We start from the raw sequence: 21089 nt of genomic DNA on the forward strand, positions 1-21089 counted from the left end.
CAAGTGTTTCTTCTTCTCTCACACAAAGAAAGAATTTCAAATTCTTGGATCCCCCCCTCATCCCCCCCTCTCTCTCTCTTCCATGCCTTTCTAGTGATTCCGTGCTTAATCCCCCCCCCACACACACACACCCCCGTTCTCGTCAACGCACGCACACACCGGAAATCTGTGTCACCCGCTGCCCAGCAGGTCCAGTGACTCCCTGAACGCCTGCAGTCTGGCTCCACTGGCCTGCAAGATGGCAGCAGGAGAGAAGGGGGAGGATGGGGGGGTTGAAAGAGTGAGGGGGGGAGGAGGAGTGGAGGGGAGTCGGAGGGGTCGAAAGCGGATCCAGGAAGAGGGAAAGAAGGTGGAGGGTGAAGGGGGGTTGAAAGAGTCGTGGTGAAGGGCAGGGGGGGGGGTGTAAGAGTGGGTGAAACTGGGGGAGATGAAAAGCAGACCACAGGGGGAGAGAAGGAGTAAAAAAAAAAAAAAAAGGAGGTTGGGAGCAGGACGGGGAGATGGACAGCAGGGGATGAAGATAAGGCGGCTGAACAAAGAGAGATGAGGAGGAGCGATGAAGGCCCGGCACTGACGGGCAGAGGGACGGGTGACGCACGGAGAGGGTTAATGACGGACGCCGTGGTCCGGCTCGCCACCGGAACCCCCGCCGAGCATACATATGTTGAGCCCCCTCTCTGGTGAAGTGCAGCAGGAACAACCTGCACCGGGTAGAACCTGCGCCGGTGCTGGGCGGAACCCGGGCCACTGCGGCCTCGCTCGGAGACACTGTGTCTCATTGTGGATTCTTCTCTGCTGGCAGATCGACATCACTCTGAGATCATCCGTGTGTGTGTGTGTGTGTGTGTGTGTCGGCGAGTGTGTCTCATGCATCCTCGAAGAAGCTGCGGCACATCTGCCCTCGGGTTGGATTTTGGTGACACGGGGGTTAAAGGCCACCCTTGACCTTTGACCCCTGAAGCCAGGGGCACTGGACCCAAAATAGAGTGCGATTGACGACGGCACACAAACAGTCAGACGCACAATGGAAGGTGAAATAAACACAGACAAACATTGTAAGACACTTTCTCACAAACTTTATCTTCATTTTCTTATTTTACAAAAACTGAATCGAGTCATGTTTACACTTATTCAATAATAACTGCTGCGAAAAGTAGTTTATCTAGTTATTATTATATAAACAATTATATATATATATATTTTTTAAATCTTTATCAATGTATTTCGTTTTCCTCGCGTCATTTGTTCAGGTTTGTAAATGATTGTCAAAAAAGTTGTTTTGAAATAAAAAAAACAACATTTTATTTGAACTATCAAAGGGCAACTAATTTTTTTTTAACTTAATTTGTTTCAAATGTATTCCTCATCAAGATGCAGTAAATCCCTCATCATGACGATGTAATTACATTATAATGTAATTAAATCTCATTGAACAAGAGGCTACGAGAGTGAGGCCCGTTATGTAATAATGGCTTCACTCCTCCTCCAGCCAGCTGTAATCAGGCCCTGCTTTATTTATACAACGAGTCCCTTGGAGGTGGAGACTTCCTGGATTGATGACGAGCGGGGGAAAAACATCAATGATGACCAATCACAGCAGAGTGGGTGTGGTTATGGTAATCGAGATTTAATCTCTAGAAGTTTTCAGTAGTGGACGCTCAAAAGAGAGTTTAGTACCAAGAGACACATACTGAGGGGTACAATAGAGGTCTTGAGTGTTTTATAACATATTCTATTTATTTAATTATTTTTATTTATCTTTTAGACATCAATGTCACAAGTAGTTTTACACAAAAACAAACATCATTTATGTAAAAATGGTACAGTATATTCACAGGAATAATTTCTCTCCAAAGTACAGTAGTTTTTGCACATGTAAATTAATGATCTCATAGCTTTTATTTTAATCTTGATTGCAATAACTATTTTTTTCTGCTATTACTACAATATAAGTTGTGTTGTTATGTGTAATTATCACAGTTAAAAAAAAAAATCTTGGATTACTGACATTAATTGGTGAGGACATATGAACCAGATATTTAAATTATTACGATGACATCATTTGAAGGCACCAATAAACAGCAGGATCTCTGCTGTGGCCCACGAACTTTACATTTACCGACTGACTTGACAAAATCGCTGCATCATCCTGTAGCGCTCGCAGCAACATCACACACGAGATGTTTTCCAACAAGCTCCTGCCTCTGTAAGCGACTCTTCAAAGTAATGTTTGCCTAAAATCCTGTCAACCATTAGCTGGTTCTAGTTGTGTGAGGCTTGTGCTCTCAGGAAGTGATGAAGCCTGCGGTGACTCCTCAGCATGGATTTTCTTCACGTGTGTTTCCATGTGACTCGATCGTTGTTGAAGTCAGCTGCATCTCCTCTCGCATCCATCAGCTGAACCCTCTCTGATCATCACGCTCAATCTGTCCTGCTTCAATCTTAGAAGGTATCAAGAAGAATATGTTTTTTCATTCACAAATCTTTTCTATTCTCATTTTCTTTTTGACATCTTGTCATTTTTCTGAAAATGTTTTTTTACATTTTCATCTCCTCTGGGACAGATGTTCTCAGGACAAATAGGAGACATGAACCTGCAGAGAGGTCTTCACCCAACAGAACAACATCTACGGAGGAAAGCGTCCAGGAATCTGGCTTCTCTCCACATGGAGAAGCAGTGGTTTTACTTTTTACTCAATTAATTTCCTGTCAGAGTACATTTAATTTATTATATATTCATGACTACTATTATTTTGTTGTTATTCTATCCATTTATATTTCAATTGACAATAATATATACCTTTTGTTTCTTATTTGTATTCAAATTGGAAAGAAATTGGAACAACAATTGGAAAATTGGAACAACAAAGGATCCTCAAAAGAAAGGAAGAATTCTTGACAATGGAACAGAAAGGCAATGAGGATCTGATGTCGTTAACAGTAACAGAAAGAAATTCAAACAGCATGAAAACGATGGATTCTATTAGGCGAGGAAGAAGGATGCTCGAAGGCCAAAAACATGACAAATAAAAAAAGAGATAAATGTATCTAAAAAGATTTTTAAAAACATCACAAAATAACTGTGATCTAACCATGACTGTATCCTCAAACGTGATGAATTAAAAATGTAATTAATACAAATATTGTGAAGAATAAAAATGTAATTAAACGTTAAAACGAGAACAAATAACAACAAATAATTATTGGAGTTGAGAATTAGGCTAGAGTTGGTTAGGGTTAGGCTAGAGTTGGTTAGGGTTAGGCTAGAGTTGGTTAGGGTTAGGCTAGAGTTAGTAAGGGTTAGGCTAGAGTTAGTTAGGGTTAGGCTAGAGTTAGTTAGGGTTAGGCTAGAGTTGGTTAGGGTTAGGGTAGAGTTATTTATGGTTAGGCTAGAGTTGGTTAGGGTTAGGCTAGAGTTAGTTAGGGTTAGGCAAGACTTAGTTAGGGTTAGGCTAGAGTTAGTAAGGGTTAGGGTAGAGTTAAGCTAGAGTTAGTTAGGGTTAGGCTAGAGTTGGTTAGGGTTAGGCTAGAGTTACTTAGGGTTAGGCTAGAGTTAGTTAGGGTTAGGCTAGAGTTGGTTAGGGTTAGGCTAGAGTTAGTTATGGTTAGGTTAGAGTTGGTAAGGGTTAGGCTAGAGTTAGTTAGGTTTAGGCAAGACTTAGTTAGGGTTAGGCTAGAGTTAGTAAGGGTTAGGGTAGAGTCAGTTAGGGTTAGGCTAAAGTAAGTTAGGGTTAGGCAGAGTTTTTTTTAGAGTAAGGCTAGAGTTGGTTGGTGTTAGCCTAGAGTTGGTTAGGGTTAGGCTTGAGTTAGGTTGATTAGGTCTATGTTTAGGCTAAAGTTTAAAGGGTTTGTGTTGGTTATGGTACGTTTAGTTAGAGTTAGGGTTTGGGTTGTTTAGGGTTAGTATAATGATTTCTTAGGGATATTCGGGGTTGTTTGGATTATTATTGGTTAGGGTTGGGTTTAGGGTTAGGCTAGAGTTTGATAGGGTTAGGTTTGGATAAGTTGAAGTTTGGGTTACATTTTTTAGGGTTACTTATAATTAGGTTTAGGGTTGGTAAAGTTTAGGGTTAGGCTAGGGTAAATTAGAGTTAATATGGGTTTGGGTTTGTCTAGAGTTAGTTGGAGTAAGGTTAGTGCTAGTTATAGTTAGGGTTAGTTATGTTTTTAGATAATTAAAACAATCTTGAAAGCGTTTTAACTCTATAATTTCAACTTTTATATCTACTCACTCAGCTTTAATGTCATATTAATAATGTTAGAACAGCCTTGCAGTGAATGCATTTTTAAATTTTGTTCATTGTTGGATTTTCTTTCACCCTCATCATCATCATCTGTGCAGGGATGGTCTTGATTGTGCGAGTCTCTCCTCGTCTGCTTGTTGTATGTTAGGGTTAGGATAGAGTTAGTTAGGGTTAGGCAAGACTTAGTTAGGGTTAGGCTAGAGTTGGTTAGGGTTAGGCTAGAGTTAGTTAGGGTTATGCAAGACTTAGTTAGGGTTAGGCTAGAGTTAGTAAGGGTTAGGGTAGAGTTAAGCTAGAGTTAGTTAGGGTTAGGCTAGAGTTGGTTAGGGTTAGGCTAGAGTTACTTAGGGTTAGGCTAGAGTTAGTTAGGGTTAGGCTAGAGTTGGTTAGGGTTAGGCTAGAGTTAGTTATGGTTAGGTTAGAGTTGGTAAGGGTTAGGCTAGAGTTAGTTAGGTTTAGGCAAGACTTAGTTAGGGTTAGGCTAGAGTTAGTAAGGGTTAGGGTAGAGTTAGTTAGGGTTAGGCTAAAGTAAGTTAGGGTTAGGCAGAGTTTTTTTTAGAGTAAGGCTAGAGTTGGTTGGTGTTAGCCTAGAGTTGGTTAGGGTTAGGCTTGAGTTAGGTTGATTAGGTCTATGTTTAGGCTAAAGTTTAAAGGGTTTGTGTTGGTTATGGTACGTTTAGTTAGAGTTAGGGTTTGGGTTGTTTAGGGTTAGTATAATGATTTCTTAGGGATATTCATGGTTGTTTGGATTATTATTGGTTAGGGTTGGGTTTAGGGTTAGGCTAGAGTTTGATAGGGTTAGGTTTGGATAAGTTGAAGTTTGGGTTACATTTTTTAGGGTTACTTATAATTAGGTTTAGGGTTGGTAAAGTTTAGGGTTAGGCTAGGGTAAATTAGAGTTAATATGGGTTTGGGTTCGTATAGAGTTAGTTAGAGTAAGGTTAGGGCTAGTTATAGTTAGGGTTAGTTATGTTTTTAGATAATTAAAACAATCTTGAAAGCGTTTAACTCTATAATTTCAACTTGTCCATCTACTCACTCAGCTTTAATGTCATATTAATAATGTTAGAACAGCCTCGCAGTGAATGCATTTTTTAATTTCGTATATTGTTGGATTTTCTTTCACCCTCATCATCATCATCATCATCATCATCACCTGTGCAGGGATGGTCTTGATAGTGCGAGTCTCTCCTCGTCTGCTTGTCGTATGTTCATCAGTGTCAGGATGAGAAATGTGTGTCGTTCGGGCAGGAGAGCCCCCCCACCCCCAACCCCCATCTCGCCTCCCCTCCCCCAAACCAGACCTGGACACGTGCAGCCTCACTGACCCCCCTGACTGCATCTGTCCTTCCATGTTGTTGTCAAACCACAAGGTATATGTTCATTTGTCAAAACATTATAGCCACCTGTTGTGTAGGTCAAACTGTGACTACATAAATGAGCTTTAGCCACATTTGCTCGCTCCTCTCGAGTCGGTTTCAACATTTGCACCTTCGCCAAGTTCATGATCTCGAGTAGAGTCGAGGTCACTCAGTCTTTCTGACCCAGACGAACACCTCCAGGATCCAAAAAGATGTTGTTTTTCTTCAAAGACCAAAGACGTCGCGGCCAACTTGTGTGTCGCCTGGATAACTTGTGCACTCTCGTGACCCTGCCTCTAAACACCCTCGAAATAAACTCCGTGCCGACGATTCGCTGACTCATGGGTTTTGCTAGCTTTAATGATGACTGGGAGCATCATAATTAAAATCTCTCAGCGCTAATTGTGTGATTAAACGCTGGCGTCGGCGGACGCAGGAGCCGCGGCCCGACTTCACCTCCCAAAACAAACAACACCGCGGCGACAAAGACTCGTCCCGGGCCCGAGCAGGGAAACCCAACACTGTCCCACTATATATAGAGAGGGCTTTTCACGCTGCGTGCATGACTGCCCGTGTCAAGTCACATGACTCAAGATATATGGGGGGGACGGACACCTCCCTCTCTCTCTCTCTCTCTCGCCCGCACACACTGGCTCCTGAGGCGACGGAGAGGGGAATGTGAGGAGGTTGATTAAGTTGGCTCTGACGTGTTGCTTCCTCGTGACCCGAGTCCCATTTTGCCGGAACGTCTGGACCTCCGTCTCCGAGCCTCGACCGCATGCTAATCAGCTTCTGAGCGTTTGATCTGTGACGAGCCGTTTCCATCACATCCCGAGCAAACAGATCGTCGTTGTGAGGGGGGCCGCCATTATCAGACGCCGCTATCAACACGCGCCCGCAGGACGTTCGACAACTCCTGCCAATAATTACCAACCCATTCCAGAATACATGTGACGAGTTAGCTAGTAACCTCCATTAACTTGTGTGCCCCCCCCCCCTCCACACACACACACACATCGTGTCAATATTTGACCGGCGACACCTTCCAGTCCCACGCCAGCGCCTTAAATCATGAGACGTCTTCTAAAGATAGAGCGTGAGGAAACGCTGCAGCGTCTTGCTAGCCGGGCTAACAAGCCGCCTCGGGTGGAAAGAGCCGGTCACCTGACCGTGTCATCGACTGACCTCCGACCGATCATGTGAGGCCTGGACTGCAGGGCGAACCAAACCAGCAGGGTAGGCCTGAAGACACCTCACGTCGTCGCGAAACAGACTCATGTTTGACTCGTCTCGTGTTTTTCAACATTCTTACACAAACGGTGTGACGTCGAGAGTTGTTTCCGAGCAGAAGATTTTTCGGTGTGTGGTCGTTCTAGTGCGTAAACAAGCAGTGTCATGAGACATTGTGTGTCAATTCTCTTCAGAGAAACACTCAATTTAAATAGTGACCATAAAGTCATATCTAATCTAAACTGATAAGTGGCGGTGATATTATGATACAGTTTGAAAGGCCACTAGATGGCAGTGAAAACAATGATGCCAGATTTCATCCAGGTTCTTTCAAAAGTATGACACTGTATCATGATACAGCAGACGCAGCATCATGAGGCCTCGTCAAAATACTAGTTTCCCGTGATGGACTTGTGGCCTTTCCAGGGTGTCCCCTGCTTTGTGTCCTAACTAGCTAGGATGCACTTAATTCAAGCCCCTGTTCAGAAATGAATTCATTATTCAACATACTTCTTGGCCTGAAAAATGGGCGTAGGGGGGCCTCATGCGACTGTTGACTTGCACCCCTCATGAGGTCAGAGTGAACCTTCAACACAGATGACAAAATATTTCAGCTTTAAATTCAAATTAATAATATAAGAACAGCCTTGTAGTGAAGGCATTTTTTTTATTTTGTATATTTTCTTTATTATTAATTAGTTTTACGACTTGTCCTTAGTGATCTGAGCTGTTAGAAAAGATTTTGTTTTACCAAGATACTCACCACTCCTTAAAAACCCAACATATATTTACAGCTTTATTTTCATTTAAATGGCAACTAACTTGAAAACCCAACTCTCCTGACTCACTCACATGTTTCAAAAGTCTTCCTCTCCAAGATGCAAATGAGTCCCTCATCATGACCATGTTTTGAAGTTACTGCATTATAAAGTTCTCCCTCTGTCATGGCGAACAAAAGGTTACGAGAGTCCATTATGACGTAATAATGGCTTCAGTCCTCCTCCGGCGAGCTGCAGTCATGCCCCGCTTAGTTGTTTCTTTTGTTGCTTAAGCAACTGTTGTGTACAATAGAGGTCCAAGATCAATTTAGGATACACTCAAATACATAAAACATAAGTTGCCCTTTAAGCAGAGCAGGTCATCAGATGTTTGGCTTGATGGTCCCTCACACAGTCTCAGCATGTATTTTGACTCCTGATCTGACCTATATTTCTGAGGACAGCACCACCACACGTGACCCTTTGACCCTGGAGCACTGGGAATAAGGATAAGAATGCTGTGAACCCTGAGAATGGAATTTGTTAATAGAATTCAACTGTTTTTTAGTTTGATTAGTTTGATTAGCTTTTTACCTTTTTGATTATAATTATATAATTACTTAACACAATAAAGATTCTGTATATTAAATATTTTTAATAACACTTGTATTTGACAGGTTAAAGGTTGAAGGTTAAACAACAAGTTTAAATCACTTCGGACAGTGTTTAAGTATGAAAATAGTATTTAAGTATGAAAAGTTTGTACAAATATAAACACGATGAGCCATCTGACACATTTACATTTCTCCTCCAGTCCAGCAGCTCCGGCGTCTGTTTTGGGTTCAAGTCAGGATCCTGGGAGTTTTGGAGAGTGTGTGAGTGGGCGGGGCTAGTGGGTCAGAGCTGCACTCCTGCCGTGTGAACGAGCAGGTCTGACGGGTCCGTGCGCCTCGGTGGAGGAGGGGAGAGCGTGAGGGTCAGCTGTGAAGGCTCTCCTCAGCTGAGCAACACGGCCGCCATTTCTCCTCTGCAGCCGAGCAGGTTCTGAGCGGCACAAGACGATTCTCGTTGAAAAACGATTCCATTTGTTACAGTGATAGTTACAGTTGTGTGCTGCCTCACTTCCTGTTTGACTTTTGCTCACAGGAAATTCCTTTTTTACTTCAAACTAAAATATACATTTTAATTGTATTATTTTATCCTCCTATTCAATTCTAGCCTAACCCTTTACATTTGTAAATGTTTATTCATAAAAAGACCAACTCAAATATTTGACAATTAATTTGAGCATTTTAGGGGGGGCTCAGGAATAAAAATGCTCAAGATATTGAGAAAAAAAAAGACTTTAAAAGTATATTTATAGGTTTTAAAAATAATGCCATGGTAAGATATACTATTACTAAGCATATATTTACAATATCATTATTTTAAGTCATGTATTTTGTCACACACTGAGCTTACAAAGCTGGAGGAGCAGCACAAGACTTTATTTTCTGAGGTATCTGTATTTCCTATCTATTGCTTTTATTTGTGATTCTGAGTTTACCGGCAGGTGCTCACAACTCTGCATCGTATTGTCTCCGCCGTCTTCTCTCATTCTCTCACCTCTGTCCTCCGAGCTGACCAGCTCTGCCTCTGACAGAGGAGCTTTGAGCGGCGCCGTGTTGCCATGGTTACTAAGACGGAGCCTGTGGAGAGGAGGCCAGTCGCCGAGGTTGTCCGAGCTGTTGCCGGATTCACTGTCGCTGTCCTCGCTGGTGTCCTTCATGTCCTCCTCCGACGACGAGCGGCTGTCCTGTGACACACAGGGGACGCTAACATCACACTTGAGTTCAGATGACCACGCACGACATCCACCACTCACATTTCTGGAGTCTGTAGATGTTGAGAAGGTTCCTTTGACAGAGTGACACCTGCAGGACAAACACAGCCACACAGTTGAGATACAGTCACCAGCACGTAAACAACTTCAGCAAACACTCTGAAGGTCAAAATACTAAAGTTGTGCTCATCTGAGTCCAACACCTACTTGAGTAACCTGTGGCTCGGGGGCCATATTTGGCCCCTTTGCTCTGTCTATGTGACCCTAACGTAGTCGGCCTTCAACTCAACTTCTTTCTTGTCTTTTAATACTGACCACTGAATCCATTCTAAATATAAATGTGTGTTTTGAGTGCAGCTGAGTAAACACTTGGATGTTTTTTAGCCTGTGTTTTTCTGGACGAGGAGGACGAAGAAGAGTGCTGATCACAGCCGTCCTACGGACATACATAGATGAAATCAATATTGAAATGGGACAATATTTACTACATAACAAGTGTAGCTCATTCCTATAATATCAACATAATTCAAACTTTTCCTATATTCTATATTATTCTACTCTCAAGATTTAATCTTTTCTCTAGTTAATCCTTTTTGGCTTTTCAAGTTTGGCCCTTCCTAATGTCTCTAAAACAACATAACTGGACGAACACCAACCACTTGTATCTTGAAGTGAAACAGCAGCAATGCAGCAGGTGTGACCTCCAGCCATAACGCAGGTCTGGTGGTGATGACGTCATCAAAAAATCGATCCCACCGTGTGAGTGTGTTTTATGTGTATGTGTGTTTGTGTGCAGCAGCAGTAGCGACACACACAAAAAAACTACCTGTTGTTTGTGCGACTCTGCAGCAGCGCGGACCGGAACTCGTCCAGCTCCCCGATCACACTGACGCTGATGTCACCGTCTCGACCCAGAAGCCAGGTCACGTGTTTCCTGGCGGCTGAAGGAGGACGAAGAAGAAATGTTCAGCTTCATAAAAAAGAGCGCCGGGGCTGCCGTTCCATCACACACCCAGATGGTGGTGCTGTCGTCCAACTTGAACGCTTGCATGTTTTATTTAATTTCAGTTTTAGATGTCTGTCATTCTTCAGTGTCGCGCCGGAAAACACGTCACTCACTCAACTGCATGATCATGGAACTGAGGAAATGATGGACATTATTTGAATACTAAAAGCACACCCGGATAAATCGATGATTTTATCTTACGTCATTACTCTTAATCCCAGACGAGGTGGCCGAGTGGTTAAGGCGATGGACTGCTAATCCATTGTGCTCTGCACGCGTGGGTTCGAATCCCACCTTCGTCGATCACTCCTTTTCCGCTCAGAGAGCAGCAGATTGACCTTTGACCCACAATGCTCCCTGTTCAGTTGACTCATTGATTCATGTTGAAAAAATTAGCTCAACTCTTCAACAGAGTGTATGTATAACTTTACAAAGATGTGTCACACTGAATAGACTAAAATGTTATTTTTGTTAATCATGTAAGCAATGATCATGACCATGTCAATTAACAGATATAGAAGAAACCACTAAGTCTGAGTTGATCTGTTCTTCTAATCAATTCATTGCTAAAGTTCACTAAGTGACTCATCGATTGTCAGGTCAGTCTCCCATATGGTCTAGCGGTTAGGATTCCTGGTTTTCACCCAGGCGGCCCGGGTTCAACTCCCGGTATGGGAACTATCTTTTTTTTAGAGGTGACTGAACTTAGAACCATGTCAACCATAAAACCAGAAGACCTCTGAATCACTGGTGAATAACAAGAGAAGCAACAGATAACTCATATAATCACAGAGTCCGTTGACAAATGTCAGACAGTGGATAGACCTGTGCTGATGTCACAAGGGGCGTGGTCTCTTCACCTGTATGCCCTTCAACGGTGAGTCTTCTCATGAGACTGCTGATGTGTCTCCGAACACAATAACAAAGATGACGAGAAGACAATCGGCTGATGCTATAAATAGACAAGAGTGCGACACACCTTCACTCAACAACAATAACACTTCCTGGACTAGCCAGGGACGCGCTCCTGCGAACTCACACAAGACACCTCCGCGGATTAAATGTTGTGGAACACAAACACACAGGCGGCTGCGTCTCAGGTGACACGCACAGATTGACAACAAAGACGGAAACTAAATATGTGCTTGAAGTGGAAGAAACCGCAGACCAGCAGCTTTACTCAGTCTTGATTAAACCCAGAGCTGCTGCTGCAGGAAAACGTTTGTTGTCCGTCACGCCGGGTGAACACAATGGTCTACAGGTCTCAAGACATCGATAGAAGACGGACAGACACACTTGGTGTGGAGGAGAGACAACGGTTCAAGGAGAGGAAAGAAAAATGTTTGGGGTAATCAATATTTCTCTGTCATTTTCTATCGCCTTCAGCATTATACAAGAGATAAAACGGCTGTGACACAACCTTAAATCACCATTATTCACCACAGAATTCCCACCCATGAAAACAACACTTCCATAACCTTGGAAATAAAGTGGCCCTGTCCATTATTGACAATCTTATTTTGTCCTTTTATCCGAGCTTATATTTAGTTTTTATCCTTGATAAGTACTCTTCTCTTTAAATGGTAAAATGTATCTCAACTCGAAAAAGATTTAAGATGGAAATACCCAGATATTTACGATTTAAGTAGAATGAGAATCAATGAATTAATTTCTAGTCTTCTTCTGCTTATTTGGGATTGGGTCGTAGGAGGCTTTCCTCTCCAAAGATGCATCATGATCCAGCCCTTCTTGGTTTTGTTTAAGTGCAAATTAATCAATATATTTCAGCTCATTAATCTCACTCTTTCAAATTACTAATTTACTTTTTATAAAAAAGAGGCCTGACAGAGGTGAGGACTCAGGGAAGGAGGCGAGAGACAGGTGGACATTGACCAAGCTGTCATCCATGATGGCGAACCTGTCTCACCCCCTCCAGGATACTCTGATGGCACTGAACAGAACCTTCAGTGCCAGACATATCCGTCCGCTCTGCAGGAAAGAGCGTTTCCTCCACTCCTTCCTGCCCACTGCAGTCAGGCTGCACATCAAACACTCATAACAGGCTTGACAACAATTCTGTACTGTGTGCAGCTCCATCTTTAAGTATGTTTGATCAGGTCTGACCATTTTTCTATATTTTAATACGGATGTATTATATACCATTTTTCAATATGGATTATGTATCTTTGATTTCCAGGCCCCTTTAAATGTTCTGTAGCTACACCCTCTCTGCATACGAATAAAGGTTTTATATAATCTAATCTAATCTAAGAAGAACCACTGATAGATTCTAAACTGTTCTAAATAAACCAATTATTTACTGATAAGGTGGCCGAGTGTTTACGGCACTGGACTGCTGGTCCATTGTGCACTTAATGTATGGTTTTGAATCCTATCCTTATCGAGAGTATATTCTAATAAATCATCTGACATCAAACGCATCAGGTGACTGACCTTTGACCCACAAATTACTTTATGTATTTGTTGATCTCATTGATAGATGTTGACAAAGAGTATTAGCTCTTTCACTAATGTATGAACGCAACATTTTGTTTGACCTTGAACAGATTAAAAAAGGATGTCAGATTTGTTTCCCTCTCGTTGTTTCTCTTCTTCTCTCAGTGCATCTTTTATTTTCTGCAAAAGTTAACGACCGGTCAAAATTTTTATCAACATATTATTTCTAATGATATTGGAACAGTCTTTTAAATCATTGAATAATTCATCATTGTTTGTTATAAATGCATATGATGATGCTTATAACCTTTGACCCTCTCATTTGATGGACTTATTAATACTTGAAAAAACTTTACATCGTTGAAAAGTAAAAATATGAATTTATTATGAGAATTAAAATCATAGTTTAATGTTTGTACGAAAATGTATCAATATTTCCATCTTTTTTTCATTTGATTCAATCGAAAATATATGATTTACTTGTTGTTTTCACGTATAAAGAGGTTCGTTAACAGGAGATGTCAGACTACAGTTCTGTTGAGGTTTTTACTTCTTTCATGTAACAGACAAGGTGGTGGTATCGAACATTTTTGTGTTGTTCATCCAGTAAGGTAATAAGATGTGTCAACAGGTGATCTTCCAGGAAGTGAATTACTGGAAGTAAATAATTGCTTTATTCCAGCAAGAGAACACTTCCTTGTTAAAGTATTTTTCGTACCTGATTTTCCTGCTTGTCTGGACGACAACATTTATTGTTTTATAACATTTGCACTCACAGAGGTTTCTCGTGTTCCACTCCACCATTTGATAATTTGACATTCCACTGAGCCAGTGTTACCTTTCTGAGGTCTGCTGCAGACGCCACGTCCTTCTGCCTCTTCCCTCTCTCTCCAGCGGCGCACCTGCTCCTCTCTCATCTTCAGGAAGAGGATTCTCTTCTGCTCCTCGCTCAGAGCCTCCAGCACCGCCGGCTCCACCCACATCTCCTCCAGGATTTTAGCCAACATCTGTGGTTTTGATACGGTCCTTCGAGACACCCCTCGGCTCCTCGGGCTCTAAGCCGGTTGTCTTACGTTTCAGCAGCAAAGAAGTGAGGGCTCCTCTTCCTGCTCAAGTTCCCTGTTCTTTAGAGCTCCTCCTCAGTCCAGTGGGTCAGGTTCTGCTCCAGTCCTACTGAGGGAGGGAGAGAGAGATCATCAGGTTTACTCGGCTTCATTAAAACCTCACACAACAAAAGACAACACATGAGTGATATCCATGTGAATGTGTGTTTGAATAGTGTGTGTGTGTATATAGACATGGTGTGTGTGTGAGAGAATGTTTATTATTGCACAAGTGTGTGTTTGCCTACAGCAAGTGACAAATAAACTGCTTTCAAAACACAGAGAATCAAATGTAGACATGTTTACCATGATAACAGCAGGTACACACACACACACTGGGTGGGGTGCTAAAGACTACTTGCTATCAGAGACCACAGATGGAGGGTGAACTCTAAAATTTCTGTGACAAACAAAAAATGAGAAAGCCACCAAAACAAAATGTGCAAAAGAAGAAGAAAACAACTGATTCTCTGAGTTGATCTCAGTTTTTTAAGAGCATGAAGGTTGTCCACAACGAGAACAAGCTTGTTCTCATGATCAGTGCTGAAGTTCACACTGTGACTCATTGATACTGTGGTCAGTCTCCCATATGGTCTAGCGGTTAGGATTCCTGGTTTTCACCCAGGCGGCCCGGGTTCGACTCCCGGTATGGGAACTGTCTTTTGAATAAATACATTTGATGTAGTGATTTCATATTGTATCCTATCTTAATACTAATTGACAAGGTGGATACGACGATGGACTGCTATTCCATTGAACCCTGCATACTTTGTTTTGGATCCCAGCCATGTCGATGTATCGCCTTTTCTCTTTCATCTCAGTGTCAGGTTACTGACCTTTGACTTATTGGTACATGTTGGAAAATACTCTAATCACAGAGACAAAAGGATAAGGCATTTATTTATAATCAGCATTCTAGCATTTGATTCTATAAAATATATAATATTTACCAATTACTACTTTGACTTATTAAGGGGTTTGATGACCTGTCTATGGTTCTGTTGAGGTTTCTACTTCTAGCATCACAAACAACGTGGCTGAGAAGTTAAGGCTAATGTTTGCCATCATCTTGGAACATTAATGGAAAATATTTGACTTCTGAATCTAGGAAAGTCATAAGATAAACATTTATAAAACAGTCTGTTTTTGAGCCTGGTCAGTTCACTCAGGCACATGACTGGAGTCTTTAGGTGATGGACCCATCTTTCCTCACGTGGGTTCAGAGGACTTAAGTCAAAGTGGAAAGACGTTGGCAGTAGTTACTGTATGTAAAGTCTGTCAGTGATTCTGAAGAAAATATCATAATGGTTATTTTAAGAAACTTCGCAAAAAAACCCACTCAAAGTTAAGTCTGTTATTCGACCAATAACTGTATGAATAACAAGACGAGTGATTGACATCAGGTTTGATGATTGTAAAGACTATAAAAAGAATAGTAAAGTAGTGCAAAAACTCACAGAGGTTCAGAACAAATGACAGTGAGTTACACACAACTACACACTCTTATCAACTTCTTATCAAAACGTGAGTCCATAAACTCGTTGGCTCACTTGTATTTCAGGAAGTGTCTGAGGGAACTAACGGCTGGGAAGTTTGAAACGGAGCGCATGAGACTCCGCCTCCCTAATGTTTGAAAACAGCAAATGCACCTGAACAAATGTCTAGCTGACCTGAGGTCAGTGATAGTAACTGCTCAGCTGCAGGTGCGACACAGCATGTTTTTAACCGATACACAATGAAGTATCAGTTGAAACATGTGGAGTTTTATTTTGAAGTCAGAATGATGCTTTTATAATCTAATAATAGTATGCTCATTGGTTATTGAGATTTAAGGTTGTAGATCAGTTAACTAACCAGTGTGAAAACTAGCGAAATAATAATAACAATAATCCTGAATGAACCAACTACACAAACCTCCTTGTAAGTAACATCTTGCCTAACACCAGATTGAATTCTGTGGTTCCAGCAGATGTATAATCCAGTGTGTCCATCATAATGAGCATCATCTCTCATCAAACATGTCGTATTGTTCTTCTAGATGATTAAAAATCAAGCACCGAAGTCTCGCCGTGACCCAACAAAGAGGTGATGAATCGTGAGTGTGGAGCTGAGACGGGAGCAGAATGACAACACAGAGACAGAGAGTGGACTCACCAGCCAGCTGAGATCCCCCAGAGAGTGTGACGGTGACCGCTGTGACGTGAGTGTGTGTGTGTGTGTGTGTGTGTAGGTAGAGGTGGAATGCAGGATCAGCCTCACTGCATTTGTACTGAGCAGAAGTGGGCTGGATCCACGGCACACAAACACACAGTTGTCTTTCCTCCCCCTCCCTCTTTTCTCCTCGTGAAGGAAGTCAAAAATATAATGATGAGTTTTTGACAACCATACGTCATGCTATTGTAGTTTGTGACAATAGACATTCTGATATAATTTAAATGAATACAAAAGTAATACGAATGATCTTCCATGAGGTTAATTATTGGAAGTAAAAAATTAGTTTATTCAAGCAAGAGAATACTTCCTTGTTAAAGCATTTTTCTTATCTGATTTTCCTGCTTGTCTTAACTAGTATGTTTGTCTGTATGAACGTTTATTGTTTTATAACATTTGCACTTACAGAACCTCGTATTTAGAACTAGTGTTATTATTCTAGTTGTATATTTTTTTTAAATATGTGTGATTTATTTGAGCAGCAATTTTAATACTAAAGTGAAACTAAAGTTCTAATCTATTTATGGTAATTTGGAACCATTACTTAAATAGTTTCACGTTATAAAACAAGTCATATTGAAGCTTCATCTCACGTTGATCCGTCCTATTTTTAGCAAGAAAACCTAAAACAACAACCTTCTACACAATGGTCAGGAAATGTGATAATGGCTCAAGAAGGATTAGATGAAGGAAGACAGGCCTTTAGACATTTTTAAATGTTTTCAATCACTTACGTACAGTTTCTCAGAGCATATCTGTGTTATGAACTAGCAAAAACAGGACCAGACATAAAAACCGATCACTATAAAATTTGAAGCTCACGTACATGTGTTGACATTTAACAAAGTTTTAGGGTTGCTGGTAAACGCTCAGTTATCTGTCTTGCATTTAAACATGTATTTATGACTGTGATAAAACTTAACAATAATCAGTGTTTCTCAGGTGGCTCCACCTTCGCCGGTGAGTCAGGTCTGACGCGACAGTCACATGTTCGTGAGTGATTAATGACGGCTGATATCAGCAAGGCGTCATTTGTTTTGAAAATTCCCCTCCACTCCAATACTGCGACCTATTTACAGGACTCACACTGACATTAGCTCACGTGAGCGGCCGACCTACTTCAGGATTAATAGTAGAGTGAAGAATGCATTTGTTGACAGAAAATGAAAATGATTAAATCACGTGTTAAAAAGGGAACAGTGTTTTACATATGTCCCTCCAAACAAACATGATGAATAGATTTCCACACAAGTGCTGAATATTACGCAAATTGAAACTGAACTATCGTCAGTCAATACGTTTCTGTCCCAGTGAAACCAGACTCTCATGTGTGTCACTAGTCACTGTTTTGCACGAGGCTGAGGGCGGGAGCCAGAATCCAGACCCGAGCAAATGCTTACCGTGGATTGTTCATAACTGTATATAGTGAGGGAATTGTTCCACTAACACAGTGGGTTTTCACCTAAAGGAAGATGATCCATCATAAAAAACATTTGAGAAAAAAGAGCATTTGAGGAGATGAGAGAAGCTTCTGCTGCATGTTCATATGTTAATATAACAGACTCACAATAGTTTAATAACAGCATTTCAAGAACATCATGTTGTCTCGCTCTTCTTCATCTCAAACATTCTTAATCCAACATTGTCTGTCCTCTTCACATGTCCAGATCTTTAGTCCAGCCTTGCTTCGTGTCCAAACTCAATCCTTTATTCTCGTTTTATAGTCACTGGCAATGAAAACCTAAACTTCTGAAACCACACATCCTATACATTATGTGTGTATGTATCTTTTAGTCTTTCATGAGTTCAAAAGCTTATTTTGTGCAAATGTCAAAATAAGCTTTTGTCAATCAAATGATTTGATTTTATAATATCAATTTATTATCAATAGTTCTTACAATCGTGTGTTCACTTCTTTTCAGAGCTCCAAGGTAAAGTCAAACACATGCAATCACATAATGATGGGAGCAAACTATTAGGAACCATCAGGGTTAAAGGTCTTGCTCAGGGACACAACAACAAATCTACTGATGGTTCCTCGCACACGGTTACGGACCAAAGGAGAGAAATCCTTCCAGTCTGTTGCTCCTAAGCGTTGGAACAATCTTCCTCTCTCTCTGTGTTTGATGGAGTCTAGTCACATCATCTTAAGACATTTTTATTTGTGCAGGCTTTTCCCTGATTTTCTGAGACTACTGTGTTTGTCTTATGAGTCTTGGCCTTTTAAAGTATATATTTGAACTGTATATGGTTTTTTTGTTAAAGTGTATTGTGACCCTGGTCTAGAAAGGTGTTTTAAAAATAACCTTTACTTACTTACTTACTAAGGTAGATCAAACAATTTTTTTTTAGCTACATGCTAGATGTAGTTTCTTTTTAATTGGCTAATACGCTACAATAGTGATGAGATGTTATACAAATATTTATGGGTAAACAATGACTAGATCACCAACATTGTCTTGTATTGAAATTCAAACAAATAAGATCATGGCTCAACCTTTAACATGTAGGGATGAGTCAGCAGGAGTGATATATCTATTATATCTCTGAAATGTTTTAACAGCACAGTGAATATCAAATCAACGTGTTTGTGTGACTGTAATTGTCTTCTTCAGGAAACAAATCTCATAAAAACTGATCTCTGCACACGTTCCTTCACCTGCTGACTTCCTGATGGCTCCGCGGCTCTCGGGGAATTCCCGGCAGGAGCCAACATCCCATAATGACCTAGTCACCTGGTCAACAGCAATCACGTGCTACCACGCGGCATAAAATTGAACAAACAGCGTCATCTGTTGGACATACTAGTAAACTACAATTGTCGTTTGATAGAATGTACTAGAAGTAAGTAATGGTTATTTCTAGAGCGTCTTTCTAGACCAGGGTCACAAAGCACTTTTACAATCAAAAACAATACACAGTTTAAATATATACTTTAAAAGATCAAGACACATAAGACAGACACAGGAGTCCCAGAAAATCAGGAAAAATCTGCACAAATAAAAATGTCTTAAGTTGTTTCTAAGAGGAGTCAATAGATCCATCAAGCACAGAGGAGAAGGGATTCATCTCCTTTTTATTGAAGCTTTAGTTCGAAATTGTATTTATTAGTGGTACAGAGTATGATGATACAAAAAATAAAAACAAACAAGATAGACAGACATACAGACAGACAGACAGACAGATGGACGGACGGACGGACGGATGGACGGTTCGATGGATGGATGGATGGATGGATGGATGGATGGATGGATGGATGGATGGATGGATGGATGGATGATGGATGGATGGATGGATGGATGGATGGATGGATGGATGGATGGATGGATGGATGGATGGATGGATGGATGGATGGATAGATGGATGGATGGAGTGACAGGATACTAATCCTAGAACAGTCCTATAGTGCACTGCAACAACAGAAGCATATAAGAGTAAATGTTTTAATCTAAAAACAATGACACACTGTATATGAGCATCGCTGTTCTCCTGTAGGAACAGAAAAGTTTTCACTGCGGCCTGCTGACCTTAATGTCCTCCCATGAACCGAACAGCAACAATTAAATAAAACAAATGTCGTCTGTTTGCTGCTGAGTCTTTTCACCACATTGTGACGTGAACACGAGAAGCAAAAACCAGCGGACGCACACTGGAATGTAGCGAGACCACAAAGTTTACACACTGACCACAGAATTATTGCAGAAACAAGCTCGCTCCAATGCCAGTGGAAACCAGGACAACACCTCCTTTCATTTTTTCTCCTCAACAAGCCAAGGTTTTTTTCAGGGAAAATGTCGATTCAGCAAAGAAAATGCTGGAAACAGCGCGTTAAAAGTTGAACTGCGTGCTGCACAGCAATGTCACTTCATCGTTCAAAGGTATGTTGTTGCACTGCAACTGTTTGTGACACTTGGTGATATGTTCCCATTTTTAATGGATATTCAAGCAAGAAAACAAAGGTAAATAGGTTAAAAGTAATACAAGTGAATATATAAAAAGAATGCGGTGCAGTAGAACATGGCTGAAAATCAAATAAATGAAAATCTTTTACAGTGAACGAGAAACATTCTTGATATATAGATGAAATATGAGATCTGCATAGGGATATAAATGTGGAATTAGCACGTATATCTACGTCTATATTACTGCAATACACACATTTTTATACGTGCAGATTCTTTGTAGTTTCAGGGCGCCGAGCTCCCCAGATCGAAGTCCCATCATCATGTGTTGACTCACTGCTGGAGCATCTCTTCAGGGAGAAATGGAGACGTCTGCTGTGGCTTCACACACTCTTGTGCACTTCTGACCTGCTCCAGACAAACATGTCCATATTTTATAAACCAGCTGGCAGAGAAAGATGCTGGCTCTGTTGCCATGGTGACGGTGCTGTCTCTTGACCCGCATGGCCCGCACACACACACTTATACACAGACACACACTTAGCCACATGCATACACACACACACACAAATGCAGACACACAGTCTGTTTCTGTCACACAGACATGTGAACACACAACAGACACACACTTTTCATCCTGCTCTTAAACTCCACTCAGTGTCAGAGTGTGTGATGTGGTCACAGGTGGAAGTGATGGATGGTCAGCTGATGACCCCTCCCCCACTCCAAGTCCCCCCTGTCACAGGAAGAGATGTGTGTGTCATTGTGTGTGTAATGACCCAGATGAGCGTCACACATTTGACTCTGGCGCACACACACACACGAGCTGACACACCACGTCCTCTCCAGCACCGATGAGTGTGTTAGCCAGGTGGTCATAATGTTTTTCTTATTCATAACTGTGAGTCTGTATTAATAACAAACACATTTGAACACACATCTAGACAAGCACGCACACGTACACACACAGGCACACCTACACACCCACGCACACA

General features: G+C 41.3%; 1 protein-coding gene, 1 long non-coding RNA gene and 3 other non-coding genes across 5 annotated transcripts; 4 read left to right on the forward strand and 1 right to left on the reverse strand.

Moving 5' to 3' along the window:
- Nucleotides 1-8228: 8228 nt before the first annotated feature.
- On the reverse strand, nucleotides 8229-16250 carry LOC148071453 (uncharacterized). Its single transcript, XM_087799362.1, has 6 exons — nucleotides 16136-16250; nucleotides 13717-14051; nucleotides 10242-10356; nucleotides 9458-9506; nucleotides 9199-9388; nucleotides 8229-8637 (listed from the first exon to the last, which is right to left on the reverse strand). The coding sequence occupies exons 2-6, from the start codon at nucleotides 13883-13885 to the stop codon at nucleotides 8483-8485; spliced, it is 678 nt and encodes a 225-aa protein (XP_087655488.1). The 5' UTR covers nucleotides 13886-14051; nucleotides 16136-16250; the 3' UTR covers nucleotides 8229-8482.
- Nucleotides 9518-11100, forward strand: LOC148071454 (uncharacterized). Its single transcript, XR_015712850.1, has 2 exons — nucleotides 9518-10174; nucleotides 10265-11100. It is a non-coding gene; the product is annotated as an uncharacterized LOC148071454 (long non-coding RNA).
- On the forward strand, nucleotides 10642-10723 carry trnas-gcu (transfer RNA serine (anticodon GCU)). Its single transcript has one exon. It is a non-coding gene; the product is annotated as a tRNA-Ser (tRNA).
- On the forward strand, nucleotides 11028-11099 carry trnae-uuc (transfer RNA glutamic acid (anticodon UUC)). The gene has a single exon. It is a non-coding gene; the product is annotated as a tRNA-Glu (tRNA).
- Nucleotides 14565-14636, forward strand: trnae-uuc (transfer RNA glutamic acid (anticodon UUC)). The gene has a single exon. It is a non-coding gene; the product is annotated as a tRNA-Glu (tRNA).
- Nucleotides 16251-21089: the final 4839 nt, after the last annotated feature.

This window comes from Callionymus lyra, chromosome 9 (assembly GCF_982586985.1).
Source record: "Callionymus lyra chromosome 9, fCalLyr1.hap1.1, whole genome shotgun sequence".
NCBI lineage: Eukaryota > Metazoa > Chordata > Actinopteri > Syngnathiformes > Callionymidae > Callionymus > Callionymus lyra.